The sequence below is a fragment of the Oncorhynchus keta genome, chromosome 24, assembly GCF_023373465.1.
Source record: "Oncorhynchus keta strain PuntledgeMale-10-30-2019 chromosome 24, Oket_V2, whole genome shotgun sequence".
NCBI classification, from domain to species: domain Eukaryota; kingdom Metazoa; phylum Chordata; class Actinopteri; order Salmoniformes; family Salmonidae; genus Oncorhynchus; species Oncorhynchus keta.
Window position 1 is genome coordinate 35,704,914 of NC_068444.1, and position 20,270 is coordinate 35,725,183.

The following is a 20,270-nucleotide window of genomic DNA, read 5'->3' on the forward strand; positions in this document are numbered from 1 at the left end:
GACACATACCAGTCCGCTTGGCACCTACTACCATACACCCTTCAAAAGCAGTTAAATGTCTGTCATGCCCATTCCCCATCTGAACGGCACACAAACACAATCCATGTCTCAGTTATCTCAAGGCTGAAAAATCCTTATTTAACCTGTCTCCTCCCCTTCATCAACACTGATTGAAGTGGATTTAACAAGTGACATCATTAAGGGATCATAGCTTTCACCTGGTCAGTCTGTCATGGAAAGATCACGTGTTCCTAATGTTTTGTGCACTCGGTGTAAGGGACGTTATTGTTACTCAGAAATTATTTTATGTGGAATTTATTACCACTGTGCAGCACCTTTAAACACACACACACACACAGCTCAGTTAGAGAGAGCGGGAGAGAGGTAGTTTCATGTTGACAGTTGAGTATTTATTATAAGCAGACAGACAAACCAACACCCCTCCTGCTGTTACACTACATTTGGCACAGTGAAATAGTGTGACCAGGAACAATTTTACCCCGGGGTGCACATAGCATCACTACATCGCCTCTAACAGGCCTGCTATATGAACCACCTCTGTATTTAACACTGTACACTATACACAATTATTCTTAGAGAGTGTGTGGATGTGTGTGTGTGTGCAACCTGTGTGTGTACATAAAGTAGTGCACTATATAGGGAAGGGTGCGATTCCCTCCACTAGCTACTGTTGACAATTTACAAAACAGAACATAAAAAGGAAATATCAGTAGAAATGCAGCAGGAACTAAAAGTTGTTTTGGCTGAGAGAAATGGCTTCTGGGAGTAGGGGGGGTACTATGGGAACGAAAGTCACACACGCACACACACACGCACACGCACACACACACACACACACACACACACACACACACACGCGGAGTGTTAGAGTGAGGTAGTCTGTACTACATTGAGGACTACTCATCTCTGATTGGGTGAAAGTAGTTGAAATGAACCAGTGGGACGCTGACGCATAAGCAAATGAAACAAACTGTACAAACAAAACAATATTAACCAATCAAATACATCGCCAGTCAAGAAAATAAACAATACAATACATATCCAGCCAAGAAATAAACACACCGATAAAATATATATAATCAGGGTCAGGCGGTGCGTTTCTTTCACATTGGAGTTTGCAATTTTGGGACTATTCTATTGGTTCCTTTGTACCAGACAAACCAAATAAAGCACAACACAGGTATTTTACGAATGTATTTGACAGATGTACTTGACCCAAGGTATAGTTTTTCTCACTACAGTGGACAGTAATAATAATAGTAACCAGTAGCACCGGTCCATGCTTCAGACTTCTCTACAGACACAACACTTTGTAACCAATCAACACAAGCTTTATACAACACACCTAAACCGCAGAGTTCTCAAGTCTGTATCTCTGCACAGAAAGAGAAGCCTTTAAAGTCCTCCTGGTTGATCTGCCTGATAACAGCCTCGTCTGTGGGAGTTAACACAGGGTCTTCTCTGGTGAAGTCCTGGTCAAAGTTATTCACGTCACGCCTCGTCTTCTACAGAGAGAGAAGAGAGAGAGAGCAGGAGAGAGCAGGAGAGAGAGAGAGCAGGAGAGAGAGAGAGAGAGAGAGAGAGAGAGAGAGAGAGAGCAGGAGAGAGAGCAGGAGAGAGAGCAGAGAGAGAGAGAGAGAGAGAGAGAGAGAGAGAGAGAGAGAGAGAAGGAGAGAGAGAGAGAGCAGAGAGAGAGAGAGAGAGAGAGAGAGAGAGAGAGAGAGAGAGAGAGAGAGGAGAGAAGAGAGAGAGAGAGAGAGAGCAGGAGAGAGAGAGAGAGAGGAGAGAGAGAGAGAGAGAGAGAGAGAGAGAGAGAGAGAGAGAGAGAGAGAGAGAGAGAGAGAGCAGAGAGAGAGAGAGAGAGAGGTGTATAAGGAGAGAGAGCAGAGAGAGAGAGAGAGAGAGAGAGAGAGAGAGCAGGAGAGAGAGAGCAGGAGAGAGAGAGAGAGAGAGAGAGAGAGAGAGAGAGAGAGAGAAAGAGAGAAGGCGGAGTCAACCAGGAGACACGTGTTTGTGTGTGTGCAGGTGCGTGTGCTTGTGACTTACAATGCGTGGTTTGAAGGGGGGTTTGAGTCGTCTCTGCTCCAGCAGGGTCCAATCGATGTCTTTGAAGAATGAGTGTTTCTTAATGGCCTCGTCACAGCCCTGAGACAACACACACCCTAACCTCTGGGCTGGAGCCTTTGTCATAAACTACACACACGCATACACACACACACACACACACACAGTAAGGGAGAGATCAGTACAGACACAAAGATGTTAGAGAAAGACAGAAAGAGCGAGAAAGAGAGAAAAACAGAAAGGGAGATATCCGTTCACACAGATGTAAGAGGGATGGATGGAGGGATGAGATAGACAAAGGTGTATAATGATGGAGGGATGAGATAGACAAAGGTGTATAATGATGGAGGGATGAGATAGACAAAGGTGTATAATGATGGAGGGATGAGATAGACAAAGGTGTATAATGATGGAGGGATGAGATAGACAAAGGTGTATAATGATGGAGGGATGAGATAGACAAAGTTGTATAATGATGGAGGGATGAGATAGACAAAGGTGTATAATGATGGAGGGATGAGATAGACAAAGGTGTATAATGATGGAGGGATGAGATAGACAAAGGTGTATAATGATGGAGGGATGAGATAGACAAAGGTGTATAATGATGGAGGGATGAGATAGACAAAGGTGTATAATGATGGAGGGATGAGATAGACAAAGGTGTATAATGATGGAGGGATGAGATAGACAAAGGTGTATAATGATGGAGGGATGAGATAGACAAAGGTGTATAATGATGGAGGGATGAGATAGACAAAGGTGTATAATGATGGAGGGATGAGATAGACAAAGGTGTATAATGATGGAGGGATGAGATAGACAAAGGTGTATAATGATGGAGGGATGAGATAGACAAAGGTGTATAATGATGGAGGGATGAGATAGACAAAGGTGTATAATGATGGAGGGATGAGATAGACAAAGGTGTATAATGATGGAGGGATGGTACGTACAGCTCTGAGGATGGATACAGCCTCCTTGCTGAGCCAGACAGGGTAGAGGACATCGTCATGGAGGATAGACTCAAACAGATCGTCTTCGTTGTCTGCTTCAAACGGAGGCTGGCCAGCCAACATCTCATACATTAACACTCCCAGAGCCCACCAGTCCACTGATGGACCGTACTCCAACTCCTGCAGGATCTACACACACACACACACACACACACACACACACACACACACACACACACACACACACACACACACACACACACACACACACACACACACACACACACACACACACACACACAATCATCGTTCGCTTTAACATCTGAGGCTTTAAAAACACCGTAGGGGGCAGAAATGTGTGTAACACTGGCTCAGCTCACCTCAGGGGCTATGTAGTCAGGCGTGCCACAGAATGTGGTGGTGGTGACTCCATTGATGATGCCCTCCTTACACATGCCAAAGTCTGCCAGCTTACAGTGTCCCTCTGCATCCAACAATATGTTATCTAACTTCAGATCCCTGAGAGAGGGAGAGAGAGAGGACATGGTTGCCACCAACAACCAAAAAACATAACACTGGTACAACAACAGCAGTTGCCACGATATAATTCTCATGTTGTGCCGGCACGTGTGGGCTGTGGTTCAAGGTCAGGGGTTAAAGGTCGGACGTTACCTGTAAATGACCCCGTTGCGGTGCAGGAACATGAGTGCAGAGGTAACTTCAGCGGCGTAGAAGCGCGAGCGAGCCTCGTCAAACTTCCTGGAGCGTTGGATCTGAAACATCAGGTCACCTCCGTTCACGTACTCCATCACGAAGAACAGACGGTCCTGGAGAAGCAGGGAGAGGGTTGGGGTGTGAGTGTATATGTGTGTGTGTAGTGTGTACCCGGGTCTGGAAGCAGCAGTAGAGCTGGCAGAGGTAGGGGTGTGTGTGTAGTGTGTACCCGGGTCTGGAAGCAGCAGTAGAGCTGGCAGAGGTAGGGGTGTGTGCGTGTGTAGTGTGCAGTGTGTACCCGGGTCTGAAAGCAGCAGTAGAGCTGGCAGTGGTAGGGGTGTGTGTAGTGTGTACCCGGGTCTGGAAGTAGCAGTAGAGCTGGCAGAGGTAGGGGTGTGTGTGTGTAGTGTGTACCCGGGTCTGGAAGCAGCAGTAGAGCTGGCAGTGGTAGGGGTGTGTAATATATAATATAATAATATATGCCATTTAGCAGACGCTTTTATCCAAAGCGACTTACAGTCATGTGTGCATACATTCTACGTGTGTGTAGTGTGTACCCGGGTCTGGAAGCAGCAGTAGAGCTGGCAGTGGTAGGGGTGTGTAATATATAATATAATAATATATGCCATTTAGCAGACGCTTTTATCCAAAGCGACTTACAGTCATGTGTGCATACATTCTACGTGTGTGTAGTGTGTACCCGGGTCTGGAAGCAGCAGTAGTGCTGGCAGAGGTAGGGGTGTGTGTAGTGTGTACCCGGGTCTGGAAGCAGCAGTAGTGCTGGCAGAGGTAGGGGTGTGTGTAGTGTGTACCCGGGTCTGGAAGCAGCAGTAGAGCTGGTAGAGGTAGGGGTGTGTGTAGTGTGTACCCGGGTCTGGAAGCAGCAGTAGTGCTGGCAGAGGTAGGGGTGTGTGTAGTGTGTACCCGGGTCTGGAAGCAGCAGTAGTGCTGGTAGAGGTAGGGGTGTGTGTAGTGTGTACCCGTGTCTGGAAGCAGCAGTAGAGCTGGTAGAGGTAGGGGTGTGTGTAGTGTGTACCCGTGTCTGGAAGCAGCAGTAGAGCTGGTAGAGGTAGGGGTGTGTGTAGTGTGTACCCGGGTCTGGAAGCAGCAGTAGAGCTGGCAGAGGTAGGGGTGTGTGTAGTGTGTACCCGGGTCTGGAAGCAGCAGTAGAGCTGGTAGAGGTAGGGGTGTGTGTAGTGTGTACCCGGGTCTGGAAGCAGCAGTAGTGCTGGCAGAGGTAGGGGTGTGTGTAGTGTGTACCCGGGTCTGGAAGCAGCAGTAGAGCTGGCAGAGGTAGGGGTGTGTGTAGTGTGTACCCGGGTCTGGAAGCAGCAGTAGAGCTGGTAGAGGTAGGGGTGTGTGTAGTGTGTACCCGGGTCTGGAAGCAGCAGTAGAGCTGGTAGAGGTAGGGGTGTGTGTAGTGTGTACCCGGGTCTGGAAGCAGCAGTAGAGCTGGTAGAGGTAGGGGTGTGTGTAGTGTGTACCCGGGTCTGGAAGCAGCAGTAGAGCTGGCAGAGGTAGGGGTGTGTGTAGTGTGTACCCGGGTCTGGAAGCAGCAGTAGAGCTGGCAGAGGTAGGGGTGTGTGTAGTGTGTACCCGGGTCTGGAAGCAGCAGTAGAGCTGGTAGAGGTAGGGGTGTGTGTAGTGTGTACCCGTGTCTGGAAGCAGCAGTAGAGCTGGTAGAGGTAGGGGTGTGTGTAGTGTGTACCCGGGTCTGGAAGCAGCAGTAGAGCTGGTAGAGGTAGGGGTGTGTGTAGTGTGTACCCGTGTCTGGAAGCAGCAGTAGAGCTGGTAGAGGTAGGGGTGTGTGTAGTGTGTACCCGGGTCTGGAAGCAGCAGTAGAGCTGGCAGAGGTAGGGGTGTGTGTAGTGTGTACCCGGGTCTGGAAGCAGCAGTAGAGCTGGTAGAGGTAGGGGTGTGTGTAGTGTGTACCCGGGTCTGGAAGCAGCAGTAGAGCTGGTAGAGGTAGAGGTGTGTGTAGTGTGTACCCGGGTCTGGAAGCAGCAGTAGAGCTGGCAGAGGTAGGGGTGTGTGCGTGCCAGGGCCAGGATTCGCTTCTCTGTCAGGGTGCAGTCCACATCATCATCCTGCTGGATCACATCCTTCTTCAACACCTTCACTGCAAACACCTCCTCACTGCCTTTCAGCTCTGCTAACATCACCTGCAGAGGGAGTGGGGGGGGCAAGAGGGAGGGGGGCGAGAGAGAAAACGAGAGACTTTACACCTCCTCACAGCCCTTAAATGCCAGCTCCATCCCCATGTCCATTCTCCGTCCCTTCCTCCTCTTTCCCTCCTCCTAGGGCTGTTACGGTGGCCAGTTGAGTCACGGGAACTAGGGTTCTCCAAAACTGCACTCTGATGCCGCTGATGGTCATTAGTAGCCTACCTGACCTCGCTAACGGCCAGACGCTAATGGCCTGGTACTCAGCGCTCTATTGTCCCTCTAATCACACTGACATCAATGCAAATACAATCAAAAATCACTTCAAACACTTCATCAGAGTTTGAGTAAAATCAGATCACCTGTTGAGCAGCGAGAGCCAGCTCCTCATAGCTGGTTGATGGAATTCAATTATCGTTCCTATAAGCACATGTTGTGCAATATTTATATAGGTTATGCTATCTAATTGTGTGACAAAACAGAGTTTTGATGGCCTCCACTAAAAAGAGGAGGATCCCATCAGCTTTCTATAAGCTAGGCCTACTCTAGGCCTACTATATTAATTTATCAACTGTCCTAATATTAAGCACGTGGCTTTGCTTTACAACAGAGTAGCCTACCTTGATGGCATGAAAATGGGATGTGGGAAAAGCTATTCAAGTGCATTTTTATTTATAAAAAAAAAAAAAAAAAAAAGTACCTTTATTTAACTAGGCAAGTCAGTTAAGAACAAATTCTTATTTTCAATGACAGCCTAGTAACAGTGGGTTAACTGCCTGTTCAGGGGCAGAACGTCAGATTTGTACCTTGTCAGCTTGGGGATTTGAACTTGAAACCTTCCGGTTACTAATCCAACGCTCTAACCACTAGGCTACCCTGCATACAGGTGACATGTATTTTTCTCCATCAGTAAATTGGCATTGTGTTGTGTGACAAAACTGAACATGTTAGACTGGCCTTTTATTGTCCCCAGCATGAGGTGCATCTGTGTAATGATCATGCTGTTTAATCAGCTTCTTGATATGCCACACATGTCAGGTGGATGTATTATCTTGGCAAAGGAGAAATGCTCACTAACAGCAATGTAAACAAATTTGTGCACAAAATTTGAGAGAAATACACTTTTTGTGCATATATATGAAACACTTCTGGTATCTTTGAATTCAGCTCATGAAACATGGGACCGACACTTTACATGTTGCGTTTATATTTTTTGTTCAGTATAATTTCACACATGTATTATTTAGTATATGTAAAGACAAGATTCAATTGAGAATAGTGGGTGAGAATATTTTCACATGGGAATGAGGCCCAGCGTGTGCAGCCTTAAGGTCAGAAACAGCACGACCCAAAGGCCTTTATGTTTTGATAAGGTTTGTATCACAACTCAAGTGGCCAAATAACTCCCAAGTGTAACCTAAAGGCCTAGGAACAGGGTTCGAGGGCCCAGAGTCTATAGAGCGCCGAGTGCTGGGTTCCCCAACTGGCAGCCCGCGGGTGGTTTTATTTGGGGGGGGAGAGTTTTGAGCAAAAAAATAATACGGTAATAACACTTGGAAATCAGCTCCAAATGATTTTAATTTAAGAAATCTGTTCCCAGGTATTCCCACGCATAATAGAGAGACAGGTGATTGTATACAACTGTAAGAAAAGTTTAAAATGATTATGTTTCAGTCAAACATTATATCTGTTTGGGCTTCTTGCGGTCAATTTGCAGTCTACAAATGATTTGTAATTACAGTACCAGTCAAAGGTTTGGACACCTACTCATTCAAGGGTTGTTCTTTATTTGGACTATTTTCTACATTGTAGAATAATAGTGAAGACATCAAAACTATGAAATAACACACATGGAATCATGTAGCAACCAAAAAAGCATTGGGGCAACCTTTCATGTGACTTTTTTCAAATCATCATTAGAGTAGCATCATGCAGCCTTAGAATGTGTTAGAAATCAAAACATATAGCCCAACGTTTGTATCACAAGTAAAGTTGCATAAATAACTCTAAATGAAGCATATAGGAGGACCGGTTTCTTTGTTAACCGCTCAACACAGAATAGCTGCATGTGTGCACTACCTGAGAAAAATATCCTTTCAATTTTATTCAGCTATGTTCAATTGTATTCTTCTAACTATAAAATAATATAAAATAATAATGCAACGGGAATTATAAGCTAATATTGTCTGCTAAATCAGCTAGTGGAGCCCGTAGCCATATGGCATAGCCAGATCAGGGCCAAACATAAGAACGACTCAGAATACGCTATTTTGTTCATCTGAAATAGGTTACATTTCCTTCACATCATGTTTTCTTTAGACCTGCCTTTAGAACTGCCTTTAGAACTGCCTTTAGAACTGCCTTTAGACCTAGGATCGGGATGGGCAACTCCAGTCCTCGGAGGCCTGATTTGGTGTCACACCTTCTGCTCCGGCCCCAGCTAACACACCTGACTCCAATAGTCGCCTAATTATGATCTTCAGATTAGAACGCAATTAGTTTAACCGGCGGTATCCGCGAGGGATGGGGGAAAAGTGGAGCTGCCCATCTCTGGTGTAGGCTGTATTAATGGATTTATTACGTTGTTTTATGTTTTTTAAATGTAGATGTTCAAAAGGTCTGCATCAGTGGCTCGTAGGCTGTGCCCGCAGATGCTAAATGTGTTTATGATCATTTACCGGTCAATTAACCGTGTGACCGGTAGGTATTTGCATGACAGTTACCGGCTGACAAAATGTCACGGCCGCCACAGACCTACGCTCCTCCCTCGCCCTCCTTCTCCTCCTCCTCACCTTCCCAAAGCTTCCTTTCCCCAGGACCTTAATGAAACTGAAGTCTTTGAGCGTCCTCTTCACTGCTCCGTTCTCCCGCGAGGTAGAGGAGGCGTAGGAGGTGGAGGAGGAGGGAGAGCCTTGCATCTCTAGCGACGTCTCCTGTTGTAGCCGCTCCAACTCGGACAGCTCTGCACACACACACACACACACACACACACACACACACACACACACACACACACACACACACACACACACACACACACACACACACACACGCACACACACACACACACACACAAAGGTAGTCAGACAACTCTGTGTCTTCGAGTATGTTTGTGACCATGTGTGTGTGTGTGTGTGTGTGTGTGTGTGTGTGAGCGTGTGTGTGTTTGTGTATTACCTTGCTGTGAGGGGGAGGTGAGGGGAAGCTCGTCTGAGAGTTCTGAAGGTGACTGGGAGTCCAGCTCTGGGGGTAACTAGAGAGAGAGAGGGGAAAGAGACGGTTATCGTCAACATTGTCATCGTTGCCATCGTCAGTATGTGTGTATACCTTTTTCCTGCGCTGTGCGGTAGTGGAGATCTTGTCAGGGGTGACTCCCATTTCAGCCAGGACTTTGGCGATGCCTTTGGCATCCACCCCGCAGTTGGGAGCTACGTTGGCCTCACACCTCTTGTGGACATTCATCTTACACACTACACACACACACACACACACGTCATAGTTAGGAGCTACATTATACTTACACCGTCTGTTGACAATGAACACCCACCTTGCATACTACCACACACACACACACACACACACACACACACACACACACACACACACACACACACACACACACACACACACACACACACACACAGGTGCCATACCCTTGCATTGCAGACCCTGCCTCATTAGTCCCCATAGTAAAGATCCACAGTGGTCACAGAAGGTAGGGGCCTTGTAGTTGTGGTTGCTGAACTTATGAGGCATGTTGACACTAAACCTCTGGGCACCAACCTGGAGAGAGGGAGGGGTGAAGGAGGGAGAAAGGGAAGGAGGGTGGGAGAGTTAGGGAGAGTTTGGAGCTGTGATTGGAATCTACACCTAGTATATAAGAGCATCTCTCTGCACAGTTATGCCCAGCGCACAGAGGAATTTAGGCCTATAGTTTATAATTGACAGAAGTTTGTGTTTCCAAACCAAATTAAATCATGGTGGCCATAACTCTATGGTGCCCATGTTGACCAACAACAGTCCACAATACCTCCTCCGGTGTATCCTCCTGCTTCTTCATCCCGGCACACTTAGTGATGATGTGCTCATGGCAGCGCTTGTGGACCACACACGTGCACACTGCAACAAACACACAATTACACACTTCCACAACTACACACTTCCACAATTGCACACTTTTAAGTGGACACTGAACACACAATATGAATACAACAGAAAGACAACTCAATAATGTCTCGATTCATTCTAGAATGCTCAGGTATCACTAGAACCAGCATAATAATGCAAGAACCCACGCAGAAAGAAAGACTCAGACGACTTGTACTCACCCTGGCATTGGTAACCCTGCTTTCCCAGTACCCCCCTATATCAAATCAAAGAGAGGGTGAGAAAGAGAGAAAGTCAGCATTTTGTAGAGAAAACAGGGATATTGGCGGCAGGTAGCCTATCGGTTAAGAGCATTGGGCCAGAAACCGAAAGGCAGCTGGTTTGAATTCCTGAGCCAACTAGGTGAAAAATCTGCCGATGTGCCCTTTAGCAAGTCACTTAACCCTAATTGCTCCTGAAAGTAGCTCTGGATAAGAGTGTCTACTAAGTGACTAAAATATAAATACACTACATCCCCAAAAGTATATGGACACGCTTTCAAATTAGTGCTACATTATACAATGACATTCTAGACGATTCTGTGCTTCGAAACTTTGTGGCAGTGGTTTAGGGAAGGCCCTTTCCTGTTTCAGCATAACAATGCCCCTGTGCACAAAGCGAGCTTCATACAGGAATGGTTTGTAGAGATCAGTGTGGAAGAACTTGACTGGCATGCACAGAGCCCTGACCTCAACCCCATCAAACTTCTTTGGGATGAATTGGAACGCCGACTGTGAGCCAGGCCTAATTGCCCAACCTCACTAATGCTCTTGTGGCTGAATGGAAGCAAGTCCCCGTAGCAATGTTCCAACATCTAGTGGAAAGCCTTCCTAGAAGAGTAGAGGCTGTTATAGCATGTCCCCATACTTATGGTCATGTAGTGTATTCTATGATAATTACTCGGGCTGATTTCTGAGCTGCTTAATCTGGGTCTCACCAGCAGAGGAAGCTCTAGGATGGAACAGAGGGCTGATGCTGGTGTGTGTGTATGTGTTTCTCACCAGATGAAGTCTCGGCAGTGTGAGCAGTAGGTCGGTTGCCGTAGATACGTAGCCATGAACTTGTGTCCATTAACCTGGTGAACACGCCTCCGGACGGCCCCCTGCCGCCGCCGAGGACCAATCCGCTCTCGGAACACACGCTCCTCATTCTCATTGGCTGCCGGGGCTAACGAACAGACAGGCAGCATTAAAGAAGGGTCCAATTCGCAAAATCCCAAATCCCTCCATGCACCATATTACTTATCCTGTAAGATCTCCACCAGTGCCTAAGGGAGGTCATGGGTAGAGGTAGAGGCTCGGGTCCGATTGTGGATTGGGCACACGAGATCGTTCCTAAAAGTACAGTATCTTTCTCCCTCGCTTTCTCCGTCCTCCTCTACCTCTCTTTATGTCTTTCTGTGTGGGCACGACAACAAAGGACAGAATATGAAGAAATGTACATTTTCTTCTCTTCCAGTCCGATCGTTTTACCTCCATCCATCTCTCCCTCTCTCTGTGTCCCTAGGACCGAATTAGCCTTATGAGACAAGAGAACCACCTCCACTCCTCCTACTCTCTCTGTCTGTCGCTCTCTTTAGGTTGTCTTGCAGAGGTGGTTACTGTGTGCGTGTACAGGATGTGTGTGTGTGAGTGTGTGTGTGTGTGCATACGTGCGTGCATTTGTGCGTGCATTGTTGCATGTGTGTGTGTGTGTTTGAGAGAGAAAACGAGAAAGTGGAGCAGCTAAACAGGCCATTACTGAGATCAGTGTGTTTTACATAATACATCATCCATCTGTTCACACGCACCACACAGAGGGGCGGGGTTAGGCAGGTGTGAGTGATTGCCGTGGAGACGGGTGTACTATGAACTCACAGAACACTTACTGACCAATCACAGCACACACCCACAAGCACACGCAATCACCGAGGATCTCAAATAAGGAAAAGTGAGAGAGGAGTGATGGGGGGGAAAAAATGTATAGAAGAGCTCAACAACCAGGGTAAAGGGAGTGAAGAGGAGCGGATGGTGAAGTAGAGGTAGAAGAATTATAGGAGGATACGCAGCAGAAGAAAGAGAGATGATGGAGGGAGGGGAAGGGAGGGGACGAGAGAAGGCCCCTGAGCAGCACAGAACAGATTGCAGAGAAAATAACTCCTAAAAATACCTCCTCTTTCTCTCCTCACTCACCCTTCTCTCTCTCTCTCTCACTCACCCTTCTCTCTCTCTCTCTCATTCTTTTTGACTCTCCAGTTCTTGCCCACCCTTATATACAAATGTATTACAGATGAATAATACGCATATATTAGCATAAATTAGCTAGCTGAACTGGGAGGAAGTTCAGGTGTGAGGGGGGGTCAGGGAAGCAGCTGCACAAATTAACCAATGATTAAACGCCACAACATCTACATTGTCAGGCATCAGACTGCAATATCATATTGATCTAGTCACTGACATGTTGAGGGGGATCGAGAGAGAGAGAGAGAGAGAGAGAGAGAGAGAGAGAGAGAGAGAGAGAGAGAGAGAGAGAGAGAGAGAGAGAGAGAGAGAGAGAGAGAGAGAGAGAGAGAGAGAGAGAGAGAGAGAGAGAGAGAGAGAGAGAGAGAGAGAGAGAGAGAGAGAGAGAGAGAGAGTCAGAGCTTGTGTGAGACGGGGTGTAGGACAAAGGGGTGAGAATCGAACAGAGCTCTGCTGACTGGCCTTCCAACAATAGCCCTAGGGCTGGTGTCTGACCTCGCTCTCTATGGGTAGAACAGTAGGTTGTGGGGGGGAGCAGAGGATGGTGGGTAGAACAGGAGGCTGTGGGTGAAGCAGAGGGTTGTGGGTAGAGTAGTTTTACCTTCAGTAGAAGATCCTGACAGATCGATAATCACATAGACCTTCCCCTCTGGTTCTAAATCAACCTGGAGAGAGAAAGACAGTCTGTTTTGATGTACAACACACTGTATGCACCCCCCCCCCCCCACACACACACACACACATACCAATGACATCCTGGAATAGTAGTATAGTCCAACCTTTATGACGGAAATGTATCTCCAACATCCAGACATTCAAACACATATTGTTGAGAGGAGCACCTATAGCTCCTGGAGACAGGTAAGTGTTGTCAGTTCATTCTCACTGGTTTTATTACCCACACCAGGATTTGAACCTGCTTCTGTAACCTAGGCTACCTGCCACCCTTCATAGCGTCAATGGCAGCTGGCCTCACAAGTATTTTACATTTTCCAAGGGGGGAGCAAGTAGGATAGAGAGAGAGTGATAGTGATAGAGAGCGAGAAAGAGAGTGATAGAGAGAGAGAGAGTAGGAGAGAGAGAGAGTGATAGAGAGCGAGTAGGAGAGAGAGAGTGATAGAGAGAGAGAGTAGGAGAGAGAGAGAGTGATAGAGAGAGTGAGAGAGTGATAGAGTGTGATAGTGATAGAGAGAGTGATAGAGAGTGATGGAGTGATAGAGTATGATAGAGTGATAGTGATAGAGAGTGATAGAGAGGGATGGAGTGATATAGAGTGTGATAGAGTGATAGTGATAGAGAGTGATAGAGTAGAAGAGAGAGAGAGAGTGATAGAGAGAGAGAGAGTGATAGAGTGTGATAGTGATAGAGAGGGATGGAGTGATATAGTGTGATAGAGTGATAGAGAGAGAGTGATAGAGAGTGATAGTGATAGAGAGGGATGGGGTGATATAGTGTGATATAGTGATAGAGAGTGATCGAGAGAGAGAGTGATAGAGAGGGATGGAGTGATAGTGATAGAGAGTGATAGAGTGTGATAGAGTGATAGTGATAGAGAGGGATGGAGTGATAGAGAGGGATGGAGTGATAGAGTGATAGTGATAGAGAGGGATGGATGGAGATTTAGAGAGGGATGGAGTGATAGAGTGTGATATAGTGATAGAGAGTGATCGAGAGAGAGAGTGATAGAGAGTGATGGAATGATAGTGATAGAGAAGGATGGTGTGATATAGTGATAGAGAGTGATCGAGAGAGAGAGAGTGATAGAGAGGGATGGAGTGATAGTGATAGAGAGAGAGGGATAGAGAGTGATAGAGTGAGAGAGAGGGATGGAGTGATAGTGTGAGAGAGAGAGGGATAGAGAGTGATAGAGAGGGATAGAGTGATAGAGTGATAGTGATAGAGTGATAGTGAGGGATGGAGTGATAGAGTGATAGTGATAGATAGAGAGGGATGGAGTGATAGTGTGAGAGAGAGAGGGATAGAGAGTGATAGAGAGGGATAGAGTGATAGAGTGATAGTGATAGAGTGATAGTGAGGGATGGAGTGATAGAGTGATAGTGATAGAGAGTGATAGAGAGGGATAGAGATTTAGAGAGGGATGGGGTTTAAATCCTTGGTTAAGCTCTGGACAGCCGTAGATCCTCTTACGCAACGCTCTGCCTGTCATACAGCAGATCTGCCACCACACACAGACACACAGAACAATACATATGTAGACCTAATATAAACACACACACACACACACACACATACAACAATATGGCTAAGTTAGAATCACACACTCAGAGACATTGCCTGGTTGAGACTTTAAGTACTTCACTGTCGCCATGGACATGGAAAAATTAGTTCACCTCATTAATCCGGTTAGCCAATTAGAATGCAGGGATACAGCCCTAGCCACACACACACACTGTATCATTGAGTGTGATCTGTAAGTGTCTGGTGTCTAGGGAACCTAAAGTAGGTTGGAGACTGAGGCCAGCATTAAATACACATCTGAGTTCTCACTACCTGACACACACAAACACACACACACACACACACACACTGACAGTTCACACACACACACACACACTGACAGTTCACACACACACACACACACACACTGACAGTTCACACACACACACACACACACACACACACACACACACACACACACACACACACACACACACACAGTTCACACACACAGTTCACACACACACACACACACTGGCAGTTCACACACACACACACACACCTCACGTTACACTTCCACTGTGTCTGCACCCCTTCCTGTCATCATCTCTCTGTCCCTCTTCTTCTCCCTCCAGTTTCAAATGCTATTTATTAATACAATCACTTTTTTAAAATCACAGTGAAACCCCAATAACATCATATTAAAATGACATAATAATAATAATAATAATATAGGCCATTTAGCAGACGCTTTTATCCAAAGCGACTTACAGTCATGTGTGCATACATTCTATCTCGAGATATAATAGGGAAATTCATTAGTGGGTACATGTGTAATAATGGCAACAGAAATGTTCATACATTGTTTAAATAGATCAATTAAAATGTCTGAATTAAGATCCATCCTTTCCCTCTCTCTGGAGAGTTTGGGTTCGATGACAGCCTCCAACATCAAAGACAAATTCTCAGAATTGAGATTTCAGCATTTTCAGCAAACACACACACTTATATACGAACACAGAAAGAGAGTTTTCAAATTTCACCCTATTGCTTCCCTTTCACTAAGGCCATATATGACACACACTAGATACACACACACTAGATACACACACACTAGATACACACACACTAGATACACACACACTAGATACACACACACTAGATACACACACACTAGATACACACACACTAGATACACACACATACACATTGTATTGTTGATCAGGTTTCCTTTTCCAGTGCCTTTGTGCTTGTGAATGCACTGGCCCATTTGTGTGTGTGTGTGTGTTTACAAGGGCATCTTAAGCCCAGTCTGGCCTACTTCTACAGAGGGTCACTGAGGGGCGTAGCCAGTGATGTCACTGCCCGGCAACCATCCAGTTATTACCCAGGAGGCCATAGTCAGTGATGTCACCACAGAGACAGGAGAGGAGGGGAGAGGGTAACTCGCTGTAGCAGTACAGAGAGAGAGTATTGACTTGGCTGGCTCTTCAATAAAAACTGATCGATCATCAGAGTGATCCATTGATCTGTACACTTTGACCTCATACCGGTTGACAGAGCAGGACAGGAAACCCTAGGGGGTGTGTGTGTGTGTGTGTGTGTGTGTGTGTGTGTGTGTGTGTGTGTGTGTGTGTGTGTGTGTGTGTGTGTGTGTGTGTGTGTGTGTGTGTGTGTGTGTGTGTGTGTGTGTGTTACAGTGCCTTCAGAAAGTATTCACACCCTGTTGTGTTACAGCCTGAATTTAAAAATGATTACATTTGGATTTTGTGTCACTGGCCTACACACAATACCCCATAATGGAATTATGTTTTTAGAAATGTATTCAAAATTAAAAGCTGAAATGTCTTGAGTCAATGAGTATTCAACCCCTTTGTTATGGGAAGCCTAAATACGTTTTGGAGTAAAAAATGCGCTTAACAAGTCACATAATAAGTTGCATGGACTCACTCTGTGTGCAATAATAATGTTTAACATGATTTTTGAAAGACTACCTCGTCTCTGTACCCCAACGCATACAATTATCTGTAAGGTCCCTCAGTCGAGAAGTAAATTTCAAACAGAGATTCAACCACACAGACCAGGGAAGTTTTCCAATGAAGGGCATCTATTGCTAGATGGGTGAAATGTAAAAAAGCAGAAATGTAATATCCCTTGGTGAAGGTATTGATTACACCTTGCATGGTCACCACATGGATGATCACACCCAGTCTCTACAAAGATACAGGTGCCCTTCCTAACTCAGTTGCAGGAGAGGAAGGAAACCGCTCAGGGATTTCACCATGAGGCCAATTGTGACTTTTACAGAGTTTAATGGCTTTGATAGGAAAGAACAATACTAACCTAAATGACAAAGTGAAAAGTAGGAAGCCGGTACGGAATAAAAATGACAAAACATGCACTAAAGTAAAACTGCAAAAAATGTCCTGAATACACATTACTGAGTACCACTCTATATATTTTCAAGCATGGTGGTGGCTGCATCATGTTATGGGTATGCTTGTCATCGGCAAGGACTCAGGAGTTTTGGGGGTTATAAAGAAATGGAATAAAGCTAAGCACTGGCAAAATCCTAGAGGAAAACCTGGTTCAGTCTGCTTTCCACCAGACATTGGTAGATGAATTCACCTTTCAGCAGGACAATAACCTAAAACACAAGGACAAATAGACACTGGAGTTCCTTACCAAGAGGACATTGAATGTTCCTGAATGGCCTAGTTACAGTTTTGATTTGAATCAGGTTGAAAATCTATGGCAAGACTTGAAAATGGCTGTCTAGCAATGATCAACAACCAACTTGACAGAGCTTGAAGAATATATATATATTTTTTTAAATGTGCAAATATTGTACAATCCAGGTGTGCAAAGCTCTTAGAGACTTACCCAGAAAGACTCACAGCTGTAATCACAGCCAATGGTGATTCTAACAGGTATTGACTCTGGGGTGTGAATACTTATGTAATGAGATATTATATTTGTGTATTTCATTTTCAATACATTTACAAGCATTTCTATAAAAACAGGTTTTCACTTTGTCATTATGGGATTTTGTTTGCAGACAATATCAATCCATGTTGAAATCAGGCTGTAACACAATCAACATGTGTCATAAATCAAGGAGCATGAACACTTTCTGCAGGCACTGTACATACTCACCAGCCCTCAGCAGGCCCCCTCAACCTCTACACGTCACACACAGGTACGGACAGACACAAATGTTACGAAATGTATTTAGCCTGTGTGCCACAAACTCTGTTAGCCTGCTGAGCTAAAGCATATGCATTAGCTTGAGGATGTATTAATGTTTCAGGCAAGGATAGTCATGATTCTCACACACACACACACACACACACACACACACACACACACACACACACACACACACACACACACACACACACACACACACACACACACACACACACACACGTCTTCCTACCCAGGCCTGGTAGTGCGTGCTGCCGTTCTGCAGAATGTCCTCCAGCTGTATGGTGCAGTTAGCCACAAAGTCGTCATATCCGATTGGTGCATCATGGAACACTGACATCTCCAATTTCCGTCCGTCCGTCATCTGGGCTGTAAAGTCCTACAAAAAAAAATTAGACTAGAATAATATATATTTTGTCCATTTATATCCAACTGGCCAGATTTACACCAGCCACCTTCTGCCCATTAGTGTGCCTCTGTAACCTTTAGGCTAGCCCTAAACTGAAGCACATGATGACTTCAGGTGTTTGTGTTGGGCTGAAGCAAAAGTGTGCCACCAATGCTGCCCTGCCCTGGAGAAGTGGATCTGGTACAGTACCTGGTTCCATGCAGGTGAGTTGCTTCTGTTCTTGGTGCAGGTCTGTCCCAGGTGGGTCTGGTCCAGGTTGAGGGTGAGGTAGGGGTCCAGGAGGAATGAGGATGAGTTCTTCCCCCCTGCATGGCGGAGTGCCCAGGGGGTGGGCTTCAAATCCACCGCCTCACACACACGCACCTTCAACACCCCACTGAACACTGGCATGGTGGCGTGTATGTGTGTGTGCAGATGGTCCGTCTGTCTGTAAGTCTGTTCTTTCTAACTAGTCACCATATTAGATAGGTAATCCTACATCCCAGAATCCATTCAAACAGTCAGACATTTACAACACACTGTCACAGATACACACACATAGCCTACACACACTGCCTCACACACACGGCCATGTTAAAACGTAAACCTGGGTAAAAACACCCCTCTTCGCTCTTAATATAGTCTATAGAACACACCCCACAGTCAGGTACCGAGCCCGCTTGCGCCAAACCAGGTCGGGCCAGACGACAGACGGTGCCCCCTGTTTGTTTACAGTCCGTCCCGTGCAGATGGCAGAGATAGAGAGGGTTGTCGTTAGCAGAAATAACGAATAACGACGCTATAGAATAGGTCTCGGTGGTGGGAAGAAAGGAGAGAAGCCCGATGATGAATCACAGAGAACGGCTCCGGTCCTGATCATCTGATCAGAGAATGTACCCGGTAGAGCAGCTGCTGTCCCGGGCTCAGGGCGGGGGAGGAGACCTAGACATCCGCGATCCCTCCACGGTGTCTCGTGCCGGCTGTAAAGCAGCTCGACTCAGTAAACAGCTCCGACAGAATATGTCTTGAACAGCACTGGTTATTTTCTTTCCCGGGATGTCTGTCTGCTTATCCGGTGGGTCCCACGGTTTAAAGTGCTAACCAGTGACAGTTTATCGGTCCCCTTCAATCTGTCTGTCGTTTTCCTCTCTCTCTCTTTCTCTCCCTATATCTCTCCCTGTGCGCGTTCACCCGTTTCTCCAGCCAGCAGCGGTTTCCCAGTGTGAGCGCGAGCTTCAGGAAATGCGCAAAACGCGTCAGCCGCGCCGCTTGCCTTCTGCGCCGGATAAGGGATTGTGTGTGTGTGTGTTTGTGTGTGCAAGATACCACACCCAATATGGTCAATCAGACAGCCTCTCTGCCCAACGAAACGATACACACACACACAAACGCGTGTAGAAGAGATGGTTCGGTACACTGATGAATAGCCTAATGGTTTGGCTTTAGCTCAGCGGACTAACAGTCTTGTGGCGCACTGACTGCGCAGACAACCACGGTTCAAATCCAGTGGTTTACCTAAGGACACAAGAGTGTGTTGATGAAAGCTTGACTGTGTCCTTGCTATGATGTCATACATTATATCCATCTCCATGTTGTCAGTGATGTCTACTGTCATGCGCGCGCACACATATATATATATATATACACACACACAGGGAATCCGCAAAGGGCTTTTAGTTCATCCCATCGCTGTTGGATGAAAACCATGTTACTCAATTTTAGCTTATTTTCCTTGTTTACATGCAGGGATATAGGCTATTGAAAGCAGTTGGCTAACTCCGCTCAAATGTAGCCTACTCTGAACATTTCATGACTCTGGGACCAATAAAATGTAGGCCTATTTGAAATAGCTTCTGAAGTTTTATAATTGTATATTCGTTCATGGAAAAATATGGCCGTTTTTTTGATTTCCTGAAAATGTTCTGTTTTGGAGATTAGATTTTAATCTGCCAGCGATGTAAATGGCCAAGGACATTCTACTGTAGCGATGCATGTGTGCAGTTGCGACCCGTCATTAAGGGCAGATGGGTTTGAACCCCACATTTTAAGCAACAAAAAAAAAGAAATACACTACCGGTCAAAAGTTTTAGAACACCTACTCATTCAAGGGTTTTTCTTTATTTGTGCTATTTTCTACATTGTAGAATAGTAGTGAAGAGATCACAACTATGTAATAACACATATGGAATCATGTAGTAACAAAAAAGTGTTACAC

General features: G+C 45.9%; 1 protein-coding gene across 1 annotated transcript; it reads right to left on the reverse strand.

The window, feature by feature from the left end:
* Positions 1-388: 388 nt before the first annotated feature.
* Positions 389-19,477, reverse strand: LOC118357744 (protein kinase C epsilon type-like). The gene is made up of 16 exons (XM_052478228.1): positions 18,266-19,477; positions 17,900-18,046; positions 12,884-12,947; positions 11,065-11,230; positions 10,246-10,280; positions 9,948-10,036; positions 9,571-9,700; positions 9,245-9,387; positions 9,095-9,170; positions 8,710-8,879; positions 5,744-5,917; positions 3,714-3,868; positions 3,422-3,560; positions 3,042-3,230; positions 2,068-2,214; positions 389-1,526 (listed from the first exon to the last, which is right to left on the reverse strand). The coding sequence occupies exons 1-16, from the start codon at positions 18,464-18,466 to the stop codon at positions 1,383-1,385; spliced, it is 2,169 nt and encodes a 722-aa protein (XP_052334188.1). The 5' UTR covers positions 18,467-19,477; the 3' UTR covers positions 389-1,382.
* Positions 19,478-20,270: the final 793 nt, after the last annotated feature.